This window comes from Pleurodeles waltl, chromosome 6 (assembly GCF_031143425.1).
Source record: "Pleurodeles waltl isolate 20211129_DDA chromosome 6, aPleWal1.hap1.20221129, whole genome shotgun sequence".
NCBI lineage: Eukaryota > Metazoa > Chordata > Amphibia > Caudata > Salamandridae > Pleurodeles > Pleurodeles waltl.
The window spans coordinates 758540249-758557364 of NC_090445.1; the positions used below are offsets into that span (position 1 = coordinate 758540249).

Genomic DNA, 17116 nt, shown 5'->3' on the forward strand with positions numbered 1-17116 from the left:
GGTATGGGACAAACAATATGGTACCACAAAAATATCTAGCAAGAAGGGCGTTTAATCTCACAAAAGTAGACTAATACAATACATCTATTTCATAAAACCCTATACAGCACGTTTTCTTAATGCATATTCACTCATTACAATGCATTTCAAAATACAACACACACTAAAAAACAATTCAAATAAATTACAAAAAATATAAATCCTTCAAAAAGGGGGGAAATGCACACAACCAGATGTTTGTTTCTCACTAATCTGCTAAATCCTATGATCTCAAGTGTCCCACTGTCCATCAGATTTAGTCCAAGTGTTTTGTTGTCAACAAAACACTTGGAATAAATCTGATGAACAGTGGAACGTTTGTGTACATTTCTCCTTTTTGAAGGATTTATATTTTTTGTAATGTATTTGAATTGTTTTTAATGTGTGTTGTATTTTGAATTTGTGTTTGTCCGTTACCTTAACAAGGTGCTAGTTATGTTGTGAGAAAGGTGAGTGTTTAATGGTGGTTGTTTCCTAAGTGCGAGATTTTTACAAAGGGGAATTCCCTTTGGTATAGTATCTCATGTTAATTGTACAAAATCATAGAAATTCACCTGTTATAGTTAGATTTATTTCAAGTGACTATAAAGCGTGCCCTAAGGTAAGTATAACTTGCGCCCTTGCAATGCACAGTTTTAACTTCAATAACTTTACTGCAGTTATTACATTGATATTATCAATGATGTTATCAAAGATATCATGAGTGTTGTAATATGTGGGTTAATTAGCAGTCAATGGCAAGGGCGCAATATATAGTTACAATAGGGCACAATATATAGTAACTTACAATAACTCTAACTATAACAGGTTAATTCCTATGGTTTTGTACGTTTAAAATGTGAACCGAACTATAACGTCCCTATAACCTTTGTTTTCTTAAGTGGATTTCTATGATTTTTTTTAACATAAAATAATTTTTAATACTTTAGGTTAACCCAACTACCACCATGCTCCACCTTCGACGTGCACAGCATGGCTGGCCGCAGGGCCTGGCCTGTGGTGAGTCCCTGCAGCCAACCCCCTGTAACCACCCAACACAGTGTCATGTGTGGTAGGGTTTGGCCACAGGGCCTGGCCTACGGCCAGTCCTGGCTGCTTACCACACAGCACTCATGAAGTGCTTCTTTGTTTGGTGGAGATGTGATCATATTCCTATGCATTAAGAAAGCGTCTCCAAAATCAGCGGGAAACACATTTGGTGGGTTCTTTTAGTAAGCTCTCCATCATCCAGGCAAAATGGGGGGAGGGGCATTGCATATCACTAATGTATATGGTGCAGAGCCAAATCGATGGGTCTTCTAAGCAAGTTTACATACTTGTAGCTTTTAAAAGTTTAAAACACTATGGGGGTCCTTCTGACCCCGGCGGTCATGGACCGCCGGGGCCAGGGTTGGCGGGAGCACCGCCAACAGGCTGGCGGTGCCCCGCAGGGCATTCTGACCGCGGCGGTTTGGCCGCGGTCAGAAGTGGAGGATTCTGACACCCCATACCGCCATCCTGTTCCTGGCGGTTCGCCCGCCAGGAACAGGATGGCGGTATGGGGTGTCGTGGGGCCCCTGGGGGCCCCTGCAGTGCCCTTGCCAATGGCATGGGCACCGCAGGGGCCCCCGTAAGAGGGCCCCACTTTGTATTTCAGTGTCTGCTTTGCAGACACTGAAATACGCGACGGGTGCCACTGCACCCATCGCACCTTCCCACTCCGCTGGCTCCATTCAGAGCCGGCGTCCTCGTGGGAAGGTTGTTTTCCACTGGGCTGGCGGGTGGCCTTTTGGCGGTCGCCCGCCAGCCCAGTGGAAAACCCAGAATCACTGCAGCGGTCGGACGACCGCGGTGCGGTGTTCTGGCGGGGGTACTTGGGCGGGCGGCCTCCGCCGCCCGCCAAGGTAAGAATCACCCCCTATATCTCTGGTCTCAGCAGCAGATGACAAGAAAGAACCCACTTGTCACAGACACCACATGAGATGTTGCACTCAAAAAAAGCAAGGATGCAAACACCTCCATCATGGATTATAGGTAAAAGTTCACTGTGGAAATGCAGAGAAAACAAACTTCCTTTGCCTCTGCCATGCACATAAAGTTTTGATGATTAGGAGTGGGGCCAAATGGATGGTCCTTCTTTTCAAATTTACATACTTGCAGTTTTCAAAAGTTTAGAACACAATCTCTGGTCTCAGCAGCAGATGACAAGAAAGAACCCACTTTTCACAGACAGTAAAAAAAGCTGGGATGCAAACACCTCCATTAAGGATTACAGGTGAGTGTTCACTGTAGAAGTGCAGAAAAAACACACTTGATTTGCCTTGGCCATGAGCACGAAGTTTTGATTATTAGGGGACTGCAGTGGGAGCCTCAAGGCTCTCGCGGTCCCTGCTGGCTCCCTGCCTCTTGCGGGAGACAAAATTCCTCCTGCATGCAGTGAGCTGCTAAAAAAATGCAGCCCCCTGTGTGTGGGAGCAATCTTTTCATCTCTTTCCCTGCCCACATAACAGTGGGCAGGGAAAGAGATGAAAACTCCGCTCACAGCAAGCGGGAGCAGTTGTAACGCTCCCGCTTGCTGGGTGGGGAGTTATGTTTTGCTTGATGGTAGCTGTCACAGCTCCCGCCAAGCAAAAGGAAACAGCTACCTACCGAGGGTGGGTACCTTGGGAGGTAGCAGGAGTCGGCCCTGCAGGGTGGCAGTCCCCAAGGCCATATATGGCTCCAAGAGAGTGCCTCCCCTCCTCCTTTCATATTTTCTATTTGGCCTCAGGGAAGTGGTGGTCCCCAGGGGGCCACACAGACCACCTTGTTAATTGGAGTGCAACTTGTTTCCACTATTTGTAAATGTAATCTTAGTACATCAGGCCCTGAGTCACAATAATATGCAGATCAGCATTGCAGTAAGTGGTACCTAGTAAGCAAACTACAGACACTTTTTAAAATAACAATGCATCATTTGTTTTGCAAACTTTTGCTTTTTCAGCTTGCATAAATAAAGTAGGAGTGGCTTGTTCATTTTCCTGAATCCCCTCATTTGGTAGGTTGCTACGGAGTTCCAAATGTACTAGAGCAAATATCTAGCATCAGCAACAAAATATACCGTGCCTTAGCAAACAAGTGATACTACATTTTGCACACAATGGGGGTGATTCTAACTCTGACGGGCGGCGGAGGCCGCCCGCCAGAGTTCCCCCCTCCAGAACACCGCTCCGCGGTCATAAGACCGCTGCAGTGATTCTGGGTTTCCCACTGGGCTGGCGGGCGACCGCCAAAAGGCCGCCCGCCAGCCCAGTGGGAAACACCCTTCCCACGAGGAAGCCGGCTCCGAATGGAGCCGGCGGAGTGGGAAGGTGCGACGGGTGCAGTTGCACCCGTCGCGAATTTCACTGTCTGCAATGCAGACAGTGAAATTCAAAGTGGGGCCCGCTTACGGGGGCCCCACGACACCCCATACCGCCATCCTGTTCCTGGCGGGCGAACCACCAGGAACAGGATGGCGGTATGGGGTGTCTGAATCCCCATGGCGGCGCAGCGAGCTGCGCCGCCATGGAGGATTCAAAAGGGCAGCGGAAAACCGGCGGGAGACCGCCGGTTTTCCTCTTCTGACCGCGGCCAAACCGCTGCGGTCAGAATGCCCTGCAGGGCACCGCCAGCCTGTTGGCGGTGCTCCCGCCGACCCTGGCCCCGGCGGTCTAGTACCGCCGGGGTCAGAATCACCCCCAATATTCTTTTCACATAGTCACATATTCATGATATATTATTGGTTTAGTAGAAAAGGAAAAGTATGAGTTTTGCCAATGTAATTTATCTGAAACACAACATTTCCACGGTATAATGCTGGTATTTTTTTTTAAGACATTTGGTCCGAATTTCTGAAGGAAATAAAATTTTGATATCTATGGGACGTTTTAGAATTATGTTTATTTTCACACACAAATTGTAGATATCGACAGTGTTTCCAAAATCATACTTTGCTGCTGCTTCCTGTCGGCGAATAGGGGTGAGGCTAGTCAAACTTTGCAAGAGTTGTTTGTGCGGGTGTGAGGGACCTTCAACTGCACATTAAAGACAATGTGAGATGTACTTACCCCTTCGGGAAGCAGTGGGCAGCACTTAGAACCCAGCAGGAGGTGATGAGTGACCCACCGCAGATGTGTCCAGGGCCCATGCTGTATGCTCGAACCTTAAGCCCCACAGACACCTGCCACGGGTGCCGGCCTGGTTCTACCTTTTTCCCACCTATGATGCGCCCTCGAGTACGGACAACAGCGGGCATTCCACAGGTAGAAAACCCTGCGTGTGGCTGCGCGGTGACAGGCCTCGCCTCCTCTTCTGTCAGTCTGGGCATTATCATCGTGGTGGGCATAAGCGTTGGCCTAGAAAGAGGACTTGCGACCGTGGGTAACGCTGAAAAATAACAGCCAACATTTCAATTAAAACTGAGCACAGGGACGGAAGAGCTTCCTAGACTCTGTTCTACTATCCGACTTCTTGCTTTCAGTACTGTTCCATTTGAAAATAAATAACGATGCACAGAGAATGACCTTAAGCTGAAACAATTATTTCAACACCGAACTTATCACCTTGTTATGTTTTTCATTCAATAGATTTTAATTTTAAGTTAGTTTACATTGCATTGATTACTTTAAGTGTGCCAGCGTTAAGTTCTGTCTCGCTATAGTTATGGTGTACATGGGGCTGCAGGAGGCTGCAGAGTGACTCATAAGTGCAGTTACCTTTTCCCAATGTCAATTTTCATTAACTTTTAAAGGCCAAATGTATTCTCGGGCATCTAGGAAAGAAACTGGCGAAAATAACTATACTTTCATAATATCCCATGATGTGTACTGATCATCAAATTCAGTGAATGACTTGGAAGCCACACGTTTATTCCAACCCTGGTATACGGAGTTCAGTATTCCATTTACCTACATTTTTCACAAGCACGAATATTGCACAGGCTCCTTTTGAGGGTCCCGTTGCGACCCACGTAGTAACACCAAGGCTTCTCTGCGCCACCAGGATTCCTGGCAGAAGAAAACAACAAGCTGCGGGGTTAAAAGACAATGATAACTTGGAAAATAAGTTAGCTAGTTCTAAATCCAAATATTTTTCCAGCATAGACTAAAGATCCCAAATGCTTCACATTTACACGGATACATGAAGCAAAATAAAATATCACGTTGAATAAAAAAAGGATGGAAAGAAGTGTCTTCGGCAGTTTTGTGATAACAGAAGTTCTTGACATTCCCTGGGGCTGCGTCCAATAGCTTTTATTCAGGGGAGTTATACTCATTTGTTCAGCTCTGGAACAGAATTTCCAGACCAGCTTTATTAAGAATTCTACATAATAATAAGAATAATAATCTCTATTGTAAGATTAAAAAATAAACATTACAAAGCTAAAACAAATCATGGCAAAAGTCACATTGGATTCCCTTTGGAAAGCGTAGGCTTTGTGAGGATCATAAACAAAAACGTAAGTTATCAAAGTGATATTATGAGCCAGAAATGACTTTAGGAATCTCAGTGCAAACACTGCGGAAAAGGGATCTTTTCCCTTTTCTGTACAATTCCTGAATGTTCAAAGATCTGTAGCTACTGAAGTGATCGGAAAGCATTGAACAGTTACCAACTTCCCTTTTAAGTCTGCAACTATTCTTGCAGTGGGGACCTCTCTGTGATGGGCCGCTTCCACCATTAACTTTCTGGCACTTCCTCCTTTGGAACTTCTGGTCTGGATGAACCAGATATTTTCCAAGTAGGTATCATCTCGAAGACGAGGATGCATCAGCAGGTCTGGCTATTTAATTTACAGAAATGTGTTATCACTCAGTGGCGGGAACTTCATTTTTTTCCACCTGACCAAGTCATGTGTAACTTTCACCATTTTGAAGTTCCAGTATCAGGCATACTCCCCTGAGACCCAAGACCAGGTGTCAGAAATTGTGGTAAATTTACTCAAGATTAATTTGGGCACGAGAATCATAACAGGAGGCATGGGCCACTAGGGCTTTATTGTTAAGTAGGTGGAGTTATTTACTATTGCCCCTTAATGGAACAAACTTTACATAGCCCCATAACAGTGCATGATTTACCTTTTAAAGGTATTAGCTTAGAACCTACTATGGGATACTCAAAACATAGTGGGGGGGGGGTATACAAAGCAATACAAGGCACCAGGGGCACTTTGAGAAGGAAACATATTGCAATTCCCCATTGGGCAATTATGATTGACTAACTACAGCGCCTGAAAGAATTTAGGGAAATAGCCATGTCCCATTTACCATGCCAAAAGGCGACACCCACAACACACCAGAAAGACTATACAGTTATTTCAGTCATTTAGTTCGGGAATCAAAAATCTGAAACATGTTTAATTGGGTTTACAAAACACAACACACTCCACTATCAAGTGAAGGTGGAGGGAAGTACAAGATGCAACTCAACCTGTAGAACAAGTTGGGCTTCATATATGAGTATCACACAGCAATGTGCCAATTTGTAAGGGGCTGTGTTAATGCCATACACATTTCATATGCTTAGGGAGCTATGAAGATTCCATTGGTTATTTGAGAAAGTACACATTCTCACTATAGTGGTACTTGTACTTGCAACTCTTACTCCCACTGACATCATTCAGAGAGGAGGTATATGCTATCAGTCACTGACATTAAAGTGATAATAAACGACTCCCCAGGTCTGTGGAAGGTTCAACGATTTGGGAGCTGGGCTGTTTGACCAACATTATTTTCAGTAGCTCAGTCCCTAAATGATTCATTTTAATCATTTTGCACTTAATCCTCAACCACCGTAGCAATATACTTGTTGGAATTCTTGCACAGATTTTTCACCCCACCTATTTAAAGTAATAGGTCTTTTGTCAACAAACTGAAATTCATAGTTCAATAGATGGCCTCTTTAACCATGATCTTCACAGCTACGGTTCTTAGTTATAAAGTAAGATTTGGGATTTTCTTTGCCTGTGAAATCTTTGTTTAGAAATGCAAACAAAGTGACAGCTACAGCCACTTTCAGCTATCTGTTGGCCACATCTATTGTTTTTACATACAGGGACATCGTGAACCCCTGCTTTGGCAGCTAGAGCGTGGGCAGAGTACCTGATGGGCCTCTTGTGTCTGCAACTCGGCAGACAAAGGCGCATAAATAACATGGAGGGGTGGGTGAGTGATAAACTGAGTGAGTGAAAGGATGGAAGGACGGATGTGTGAGTGAAAGGGTGGATGGATGGGTGAGAGAAATCATGGATGGGTAGAAGGATGGATGATTAATTGAAAAGATGGATGTAAGCATAGATGAGTGAAGGAATAGATGAATGAGTGAAAGGGATGGTGGATGGATGGAAGGGTGGATTGACGGATAAGAGAAAGAATGGATGGATAAATGAAAGGGAGTGTCGATAGATTATAGGTTATATGGATGGTGGATGAGTGAAAGCACGGCTGAATGATGAGATAAAGGATGGATGGGTAGATGAATGAGTGAATGTATGGATGGCTGAGTGAAGTGTGGATGGATGGATGGATGGGTGGGATGAAAGGGTGGATCGATGGACAGAGTCAAAGGGTGAATAGATGGATGAGCGAAAGGGTGGATGACTGGATGAGTGAGTGAAAGGATGGATGGATGAGTGAAGGCAAGGATGGATGAATGAAATGAAAGGGCGGATAGTTGGATGGATGATGGCGTGAAAGGGTGGAAGAATAAGTAACAGGATGGCTGCATGTATGAGTGAAGGGATGGATGAATGAGTGAAAGAATGGATGGATGAGCAAAAGAATGGGTGGATGACTAAAAGGGAGGGTGGATGGATGAAAGTGGGGATGGATGGATGAAAGGGTGGATGGGAGGATGAGTCAAAGAATGGATAGATGAGTGAAGGGGTGAACAGATGGATGATGAGTGAAAGCATGGATGAATGAGTGAATGAAAGGTGTGATGGCTGAGTGAAAGAAAGAATGGATGCATAGATGGGTGGATGGATGGATGAGTGGAGTGAAAGAGTGGAAGGATGAAGGAAAGAATGGATGGATGAATGAGTGAAAAGATAGAAGAATAGATGGATGAGTGAAAGGGTTGATGGATAGATGGATGTGTGAAAGGGCAGATGGAGAGATGGTGGAGTGAAAGGGTGGATGGTTGGATAGATAGATAGATGGATAGATAGATAGATAGATAGATAGATAGATAGATAGATAGATAGATAGATTGATAGATTGATAGATTGATAGATTGATTTGATGGCTAGGTTTGGAGGTATATGTATATGTTTGGATGTAGATAGGTGGACAGATGGAATTGTGAATGACTGGATGGCGGATGAAAGAATGAAAAGGTGATGGAATTTATAGGTGAAACAGTGGGTATCAGCAGGTGGATGGAAGGATGAAAGGATGAATGGATAGATGCCCGGATGGAAGAGAGCTTTTCTTGGGAGGGTTGCTATTACTTAATTTATTTGCTCGGTGCGATCAGAGCTTTGGTTCGAAGTGGGGGGTATTTAAATTGTCTGGCTACTCCCTTGTCTATATACATAGAGTGTGCTTTGGGTAAGCCCTTGCTTATAATTGGATGACTTTATTGTTTGTTCCAGTTGTCTACTTTTGATTCAATGGCTTTCTTTCCGTTTCAAGTGCTTGCCCCACCCAGGAGCAATTCAGTGAGTTTTTGTTGCCTTGTTTAGTTATCCACTGCTGACGTTGTTTGCATTTTCTTGCTTTCTCTCCATGTGCTCTTTTCCCCTTCACTTTCCACGGCTACCCCGCTTTCTGTGCTACTTCTCCCCCATCTTGTCAATTGCCTCACCGCCGCACTCATTGTTTTATAATTTCCCCCACACCATGCTGTACCATTACCACCCTGCTCCGCCCCACTTCTTGTCCCTTCACCCAAATGTTTATTTTACATTTTGGTGCCTGCAGCACTATTGGTGGGGACAAACTAAATAGTTTTGGACCATTTCAAGAAGACGTGCATGACTGTGCATGAATGCAATGAGGACATTTTTTATTTTTTATTTTATTTGAACAAACCCATTCCAAGAAGGCGGAAGAATGTGCATCCACAGCGGCAATCTATCATTGGATTCGTTAAAAAATGCATTTAAAATAGCTTCAATGGATAATGCATGCACGTTCACTGTGCCAAATGTCTTCCAGGATGGCCACCTTGGATGCCTGTGCATCCACAGTGGCCATTTCTAAATGGATTTGTAATATTTCAATAGATCCAATTCCAAGATGGCAGTTGGAGATCCCTGCACGTTTGCAGCAGCTATCTAATGCAGAAAAAAACATTGACAAGGCCAATGAGATTCTTTGTCAAGACCTATTAGCTTTGCCAATGTTTGTGCATGTTGTAAATAGTAACAGTAAAAAAGAAATCGACCACAAGTTTCAACGTCATCGCCCACTAATCATAGTTTAAGGCTTAGAACTCTGATAGAACACTCTTGCTTATTCCATATCCAGAATTTAGGTTAGGTGAGCTAGAAATAGTAAAGAATACGACGTGTGAAATATTTATTACGTGTAGCTTAACTGGGGATTTTACTTTCATAGACCCATTCCAGGGATTAACCCGTCTGATGTCTTATTGACACATTAACGATGACTAAAACATTTTTTCTACTTTTACAGCACTTCAGCTTTGATGGCAACCAAGCTAGCAGATACCTAATTAAATGCCATCCTTTTCCTAACATTACTTTTTTATATTTCGGTACACCATCAAATATTTCTAACTTCAATATTTTTTTAATCTGTTGCTCTCCGACCAATGCCAGACTCAGAATCAGAACGCCATCCACAAAATATTATTGATCATATTAAGGACTAATTTAGCTTTGATGGGAAATTCTTGTCCTTCCCATTTGATGTTCCCGCTGAGATTCTGTTACCTTATATTGTTTGCATGGATTTCTCAATTATGGTCATGCTATTGTGCTTAATTAGTTTCAAGTGTATGCCTTCAGTTAAAATAAGTATTCAAGAGGTTCATCAGTTCTACTTTGGTAAACTGTTTTTGGTTCTCTGAGCAATCTGCATTCAATCTGCATTCAAACTACATAGTTGTGATTAAGGTTTACACTTTTCCATTTTTATTGGCTAGTACACATAGAGCTAGAAAACAATATTATAGCTGGCTGTGCGCTTTGCCCGTAATTCATATTAGGTTATCTTTGAAATCAGCTACAGTTAACATAGACATTAGAAAATGTGTCTACCCCCATACTTCCAAAAATATCAATTGGTTTTATATTTATTTATTTATTAATGCAACAGTAAGAAGCAAGTAACAATGATGAGAAATATTGTAAGTATGACAGGTTTTCATTCTAGTACATAGGACAATAGATGAAGTAGGTGAAATTACAAAATGCAATGTGGTTATTAAAGGTAAGGCCTCATCACAAGTGCCCGGGGCATTGGGTCTAATTATGCACTCCCGGAGTTAAGGATAATGTGGGCCCTATTTACTCTAGTAGTGCAACATTAACAAGGATCATGATGACACCTGAGAATCTCAAGAGAAATAATGAATTACTAGGGGAATTGTTAACTCTGGTCGGAATCCCACAGAAATGTATTCTTCTTCCTGGCTGTTTCCCCTGGAGATTTGGCCTGTTTTTAGCAATTCAGGGCTTTATCAAGGAAAGAGAAGCAGTGATGAGGAAGCTCACTAAGACAATTTTAATAGTTCACGTTGTTTATAAGAAAATTGTTAATCAATGTTTTGGCTCTGTGAAAGGGGACACGAGGGCAGATTTTGCATATGTTTATGATGTACAGTAGTGGTTATGAAAGATTCCAACCACTTGGAACACTATAATTACGCCTTGACTGTTAAATTTTAAAGTAAAGTATTCAAACCTCTGGATTGTCTTTTTTAGAACTTAAGAAACCCTAAAATGTGCAAAGAATGCAACAAATGTATGAAGAATTAAAGGTGAACTAGATACGTTGGATAACGTATCTAAATTACCACTTAGTAAAAGGTTTTGGAAAATTGGGTAGAGGGTCCTACATGGCAGCGATTCTTTTATATATGGCACACTTCAATATGAGAAGGGGAATGCATTTCTCCAAAAATAACATCATGGATATTCCCTTGAACTATAGGACTAAATTCTTAGTAGTTGGGTCTTATCACTCACAGGCTTGTATCCTGATTTTGTTTCTGCATATTTACTTGTGACCACGTAGAACATTTGTTTAAAAATGCATTTAGAAAAACGGGCACTCAGGGTCCCAAACCTGGTGAAGGTTACTTCATGTAACGTACTTCATATGGTATAAAGTTAGCAAATGTATATTTTGCTAATCACTTCTTTCTAATCTGCATTCTTCTTCTATGTTTTGCAAGAATACCTTCAGTTGTATTTACTAGATTTTACTTTAGGGAATCTAAAGAGGTATAGTGTTTGTTGAGTTGCTTTTATGACAAAATATGGTTGTCAAAAATATTGTGATACACAGATATCTGAGTAAAAGTATTCTGGTCCTAAATAGTAAGTTTTCATACATACAAAGTAAACTACAAAAACATAATCTACAAAATATTGTACGACTAAATATTGAGATTAATTAAATAAGTTTATATTTTGAAAAGTATTTAAAATTATATTAACTCAAAAAATGAGCACACACATTAAAAAGCACAGAGACACTTACCACAGGGATGGAGCCTGCTTTCAGGGTTACCAGCCACCCACTCCTATTAATACCATGTATTTCAAATTTTGAAGAACATTTTGAAGAAAAACTCCAAGGGTTATGGAAAAATAAAACAAGTTCACTGCACCTAAGGATCAGCCTGTGGGTTTCTGCAAAACGTGACAATCTATCTATCTATCTATCTATCTATCTATCTATCTATCTATCTATCTATCTATCTATCTATCTTAAAGAGTGCATATATATATATATATATATATATATATATATATATATATATATATATACATATATATATATATATATATATATATATATATATATATATATATATATATATATTCACTGAAAAAATAAAGTTCCAGGAACATTATAGTTAGGCTCTGATCTTACCCGTACAAAGCCATAGAAATTCAGCAGTTATGGTTAGAGTTATTTTGAGTAACTATAACTCACGCCCTAAGGTATCTATAACTCAGTTTCTTTAAAGTTTCCCCTTGCAGGTGTCCCGCTCCCTATATTTATCTAATGTCCGTATGGAACTGTACTTAATGCTGAAAGTGTACGCTGCTTTAGAAAAAAACTGTGATAACTGTCTCTGGCTCCACCACATGGCTCATTATCTCCATGCTGCCCAGATCCGAAAATCCATGAAATCCATATGAGAAAGGGCTTATGGCAGGGCGACAGTCCCCGCCAACAGAGTCCTGTGACCCTCAGAGCTGAACTCCCACTCGTGCCTCCACCCTTCTCCACTGATAGATGGTACTGGCTTCAGGTGCACTCTGATCTCTAAATACCATCCAACAAGTTGTGGTTGCCGGTGTGCTCCAACTCGCTAGTGATACAAGGAGGGTGCTACTGCCCAAAGTGCCTTAAAATCAACCAAACTTCTCCCAGTAAATGAGAAGGCCTGCACTCCATCTCTAGAGTAATTATATATATATATATATATATATATATATACATATATATATATATATATATATATACTATACATATATCTATATATATATACATACAGATATATATATATATATATATGTATATATATAAATGTAATAATATGTAATATGAAAAGTAACATTAAAGTCAATAGGTTTATTGAAAATATACTTTAAAATGAACTTAAATATTTAAATATATAATACACAATATACATAGTAAAAACAGATATCAATTCAACAAAAATGTAAAACCTATTTTACATTCGCAGTCCGGAGTAATAAACATAAAACAATTTGAAATAAATATCAAACATAAAATTAAACTCAATTAAAATAAAAACTAAACCAAAAACAAAGTTAATATTTCAAATTCGACCAAACAAAGCTAAAAATTGTTAAGTATGATTGAATAAAATTCACTCGCACTTCAACTTAAAAAAACAGTATTGAAATGGTTCCACTGTAGAATTTTAATATACACTAGTCCAGCTCCTACCTAAGCTACAGCAGGGACTATAGTTGGGTCAACTGTACTATTCCCACAACAACCAACCTGACATACTTGGTGTGGTATTCTCCCAAACATTTTGCCTTCACTCCATGATTGTTACTGAATTGTTTTTTGTTGGCCTTAGGACTCTGTGCCTTTGACCCCTGCCAACCAGTGCTGAAGTGCTTGTGCTCTCTTCCTAAAACATGGTAAAACTGTCCTACACCTAATTTGAACATGTAAACAATATTACCTGTACCTAGGACAGGTAAATTCAATTTAGCATCACTCATTGTGCCACCCACCAAAGAAGCCCTGCAAAACAAAGTCTCAGGCCTGCCACTGCAGCCTGTAGAGCAGTTTTAAACTGCCATTTTAACCTGGCAAAATGCCACTATGACCTGACAAAATGCCACTTTGACCTGACAAAATAAACCTTTTGGCAGGCTTAAACCTTCATTTTTAATACGTATAAGGTACTTCTAAGGCAGGACCTTAAACTCATAGGGTAGGGTGCATGGTATTTAAAAGTACCTATGATATTATTGATCAATCTCTCTCCAGGATTTAGGACCTGATTACAGTCTCAGCAGAAACGGTCCTGCCATTGAAACTGCATTAGATACCTTGCCCGACTAGTTGGCAGTCTGCCCATTGTATTACAATGTTAGCGGGTGGTTGGACGAGAGAATGCTGGTGTCCCGCGGCTCTGCAAGCCATTCACTTACCACCTCAATGGTGGCATGGGGAAGAGCAGGTGCCAGTGAGCGGCATAGACAAGGTTTCTGTTGCGCCGACTGTGGTGGGGAGACTGCCTGCTTTGAGATGGCAGAATCAAAGGAAATGGGGTGCAAACTCACCAATTTCCTTCTTTTCCCTTCAGTTTCTGACATGGACCCCTTTGTCCAGGGCCCCCTTTCACAGCAGCAACTTGACCCTGAAGACAATTACCCCGCCAGGGCCAAAATCCAGGTAAGTACCTGTTGCACTTTTATCCCATTGCCGGGACTGGGCACATATGGTCCATACTCCAGCGAAGGAAAAATACTTGTACAAGGTATTTTTTCATATGTTTCATGCATATGTGTACATTATACACTAATTTAACCAAAATGTACATACCTGCAACGACACACATGAAAAAATATTTCTTCAATTGCTGACCGTTTCCTGCACTGGCCCCACTGACTTAACGGAGTACTTGAGACCGCCACCGTGGCAGGATGGTGGAAAGACCACCAAGACAGTAATCAGACCCCAAGTCTTGATGATTATTTTGAGATTCAGATTGCCTTTGACAAAGTACTATTATAATACTCAGGCCCAATTTTGTAATTCATAGTTCAAATTTCTTTGAAATTCTGTTTCTTAAAAACTCTTGCAAAGCAAGTGAATTGTGCTGAGTTTATGTGAAACTGTGGAACTGTACTTCTCTTATAGAGATGAGTTTCCTTATATATAATAATTCTCAACTAGCTTATTTCAACAATGTCCTTGCTGGGAAATGCCCAAACCATTAAAAGTGGGTTACCGTTCAGTGTATCGGCAAAACATTTCACAATGAACAAACAAGGATGTCTGAACCCAGTACTGCTGAAGAGATGGTTCTGGTGTACAGCACACTCTTTTCCTGGGTCTCTGATAACTACAGGCTCCCTATCAATCTCTTCAGTCACATTGTCCATTTGAGTATTGGTTAAAATCTGTGTAACTTTAAACTTTGTTCATAATCCAAGTTTATTTGAAAATACATCTTTTGCCTTTGATATAATCAGTATTACACGGAATGGGAATGAAAGATGGTCACAACTGAAACACTGTAAAATACCTGCAATAATTATGTTTGCCGATGCCATGCTCTTCCATCCCAGGTCTATGTGCACTGAAAATTTCTTGCTTGAGCAGGTGGGAGTCCCATGCAAGGCATGTTTGTTTTTTCTCAGTCCAGCTGACCTTGCCTCTATACTGTGAACCATTTCCTTCAAGACATTGGCCAGCCCCTAAACACAGGAAAACATATTTTTCATTTCATAAGCATTATGCACTGTAGGCACTGTACACTTGAGCAACTCACATTCATCTTGCCTGGAGGTGATCTTCGTAAAGAAAGATAATAACACTTAAGAAGAGCCTGCAAGTAAAGCTGAACCCTTCCCAAGTTTGCAGTCTGTAGACTGAATAATTCATTTGAACACTTCCTTTTGTCTACTTTTATGACTCTGTGACTGGCCAAAAGGAGCAAAACAAGATCATCCACAGGAATTTTAAGGTTAGTTATATCAATGTCAGTTTAATAAAATCCCCACTGCCTCCCAACTAAGATATGACATTATAGACTCCATCGATGCAAATGTTAATGTACATATTGGCACAAGCCTAGCTAGGAAGCAAAATAGTGCTGCACATTTCATGAAGGGCTGAGAAACAATCACAAGATATGTCTTTCAAGTGAGGATTACACAAAAATATATCTGCACAAGGAGATTTCAGTGATTTGCCCAGAATCACACAAAGTTGAGCCAAACACTAAGACTGGGAGTCAAACTTGGGTCTCCAGATTCCAGAGTTTGCAGCTCTAACCAGCATGCTACATCTCCTCCAGACTAATCAAAGACAGGTTTAACAGGGTGGATTTAAACCTTCTGAAGCTGTGTCATAGGCATGAGAAAAATACTTATTCTAATTCAATTATGAATGTATTTATTTAATTACATATATATTTTTTCTATGGCTTTTATGTTGATGATGGTAGGGATGATGAAAAATTCAACTTTATGAAGTGTACGAAAGGGGAAATGAGATGGTGTCCAATATTCTTCACCTGTGGCCCCTTTTCTGTTGAGAGTTCAGTTCAGTTGAAAGCAAGTCTAAATATTTCAGTTTTGAAAAGTTTCCTGAACTGCTTGGATTTTGTGCTCAAGTTTGGGTTTAGGGTGTTCCACACTCTGGGTACCTTGTACTCGTATGGCTCTACCTTCATGTTTCAGTATCTGAATGCTCATTCATTAGATTTGCAGTTGTAAAATGAAGGACTCCGGTCAAGGCACAGAGTGACATACATTTGTGCAAGGACTGTGGGCATGTGCTCCACTGAGCATTGTGAATAGTGCTGAGTACCGTGGGCGTGATCCTTTTATCTATCAGGAGCCAACTGAGTGCTTTATGGGCACATTTGATATGGTCTCTTTATCGCCCTTTAAGAACATTCTGGCTGCCAGCTTCAGTAATCTTTGCGCCTGACAATGAACGTCTTAGGAAGACAATTATACGTGATATTTCAGTAGTCAAAATGTGCCATTACAAGGGCTCTTGTCACCTAACCTCTGTGCTCAATTTCAGCTAATTGCCCCTACATCAAATTACTTTATATTGCAAGCAACCCTTAACTACCTTCTCCCAAGTGATTCTGCATTCAATTCTAAATGTGCCATTTTCTCTTTTCCATACGTTTCTCAAAATGATCACTTGATCTACAGTTATTCTGTGCACAGGATAGAGCAGAATTGGCATTTTTTGGGAGTAGTTGGCTTGGCAAGAAAAAGATAGTTCAGAGTTAAAATGGATTCCCATGTTCCTTCCTTTCACTGAGTTTATTGTAGAGGCCTCAAGGCACTTCGTGTGTAATGATTCAGAGCAGAGAAGGTCCAGATCCTGATCCCAGAAGACTGATGGAGGGGTCTATGAGAGACCTTGTATGGGCAAGAAATTGCCCCCAAAAATGTTTCGAATCGTTCGAGGATCCGCAGATCGACTGCGGCACTCATGGCGACTCCCTGTGTGAATCCACTCTGGATCCATGGATCCAGAACCCAATCAAAAAAATACACACTCTCACAGACCCAGTCACACACTCATGCACACACCTACACAACCACACACACACCCACTCACACATCCATACAGCCACTCACACACCCACTCACACACCCATTTATGTACTCACACCAGAAAAACACTACCAGGAC

At 41.3% G+C, this 17116-nt stretch overlaps 1 protein-coding gene across 1 annotated transcript in view; it reads right to left on the reverse strand.

Annotated features, from left to right (window-relative positions):
• Window positions 1-17116, reverse strand: part of HABP2 (hyaluronan binding protein 2) — a 155985-nt gene that overhangs the window by 36684 nt on the left and 102185 nt on the right. The window contains exons 4-6 of the mRNA XM_069242213.1: window positions 14980-15151; window positions 4951-5045; window positions 4107-4425 (exon numbers count right to left, since the gene is read on the reverse strand). Coding sequence (XP_069098314.1) covers window positions 4107-4425; window positions 4951-5045; window positions 14980-15151 — 586 coding nt within the window. The remainder of the gene's footprint in view (window positions 1-4106; window positions 4426-4950; window positions 5046-14979; window positions 15152-17116) is intronic.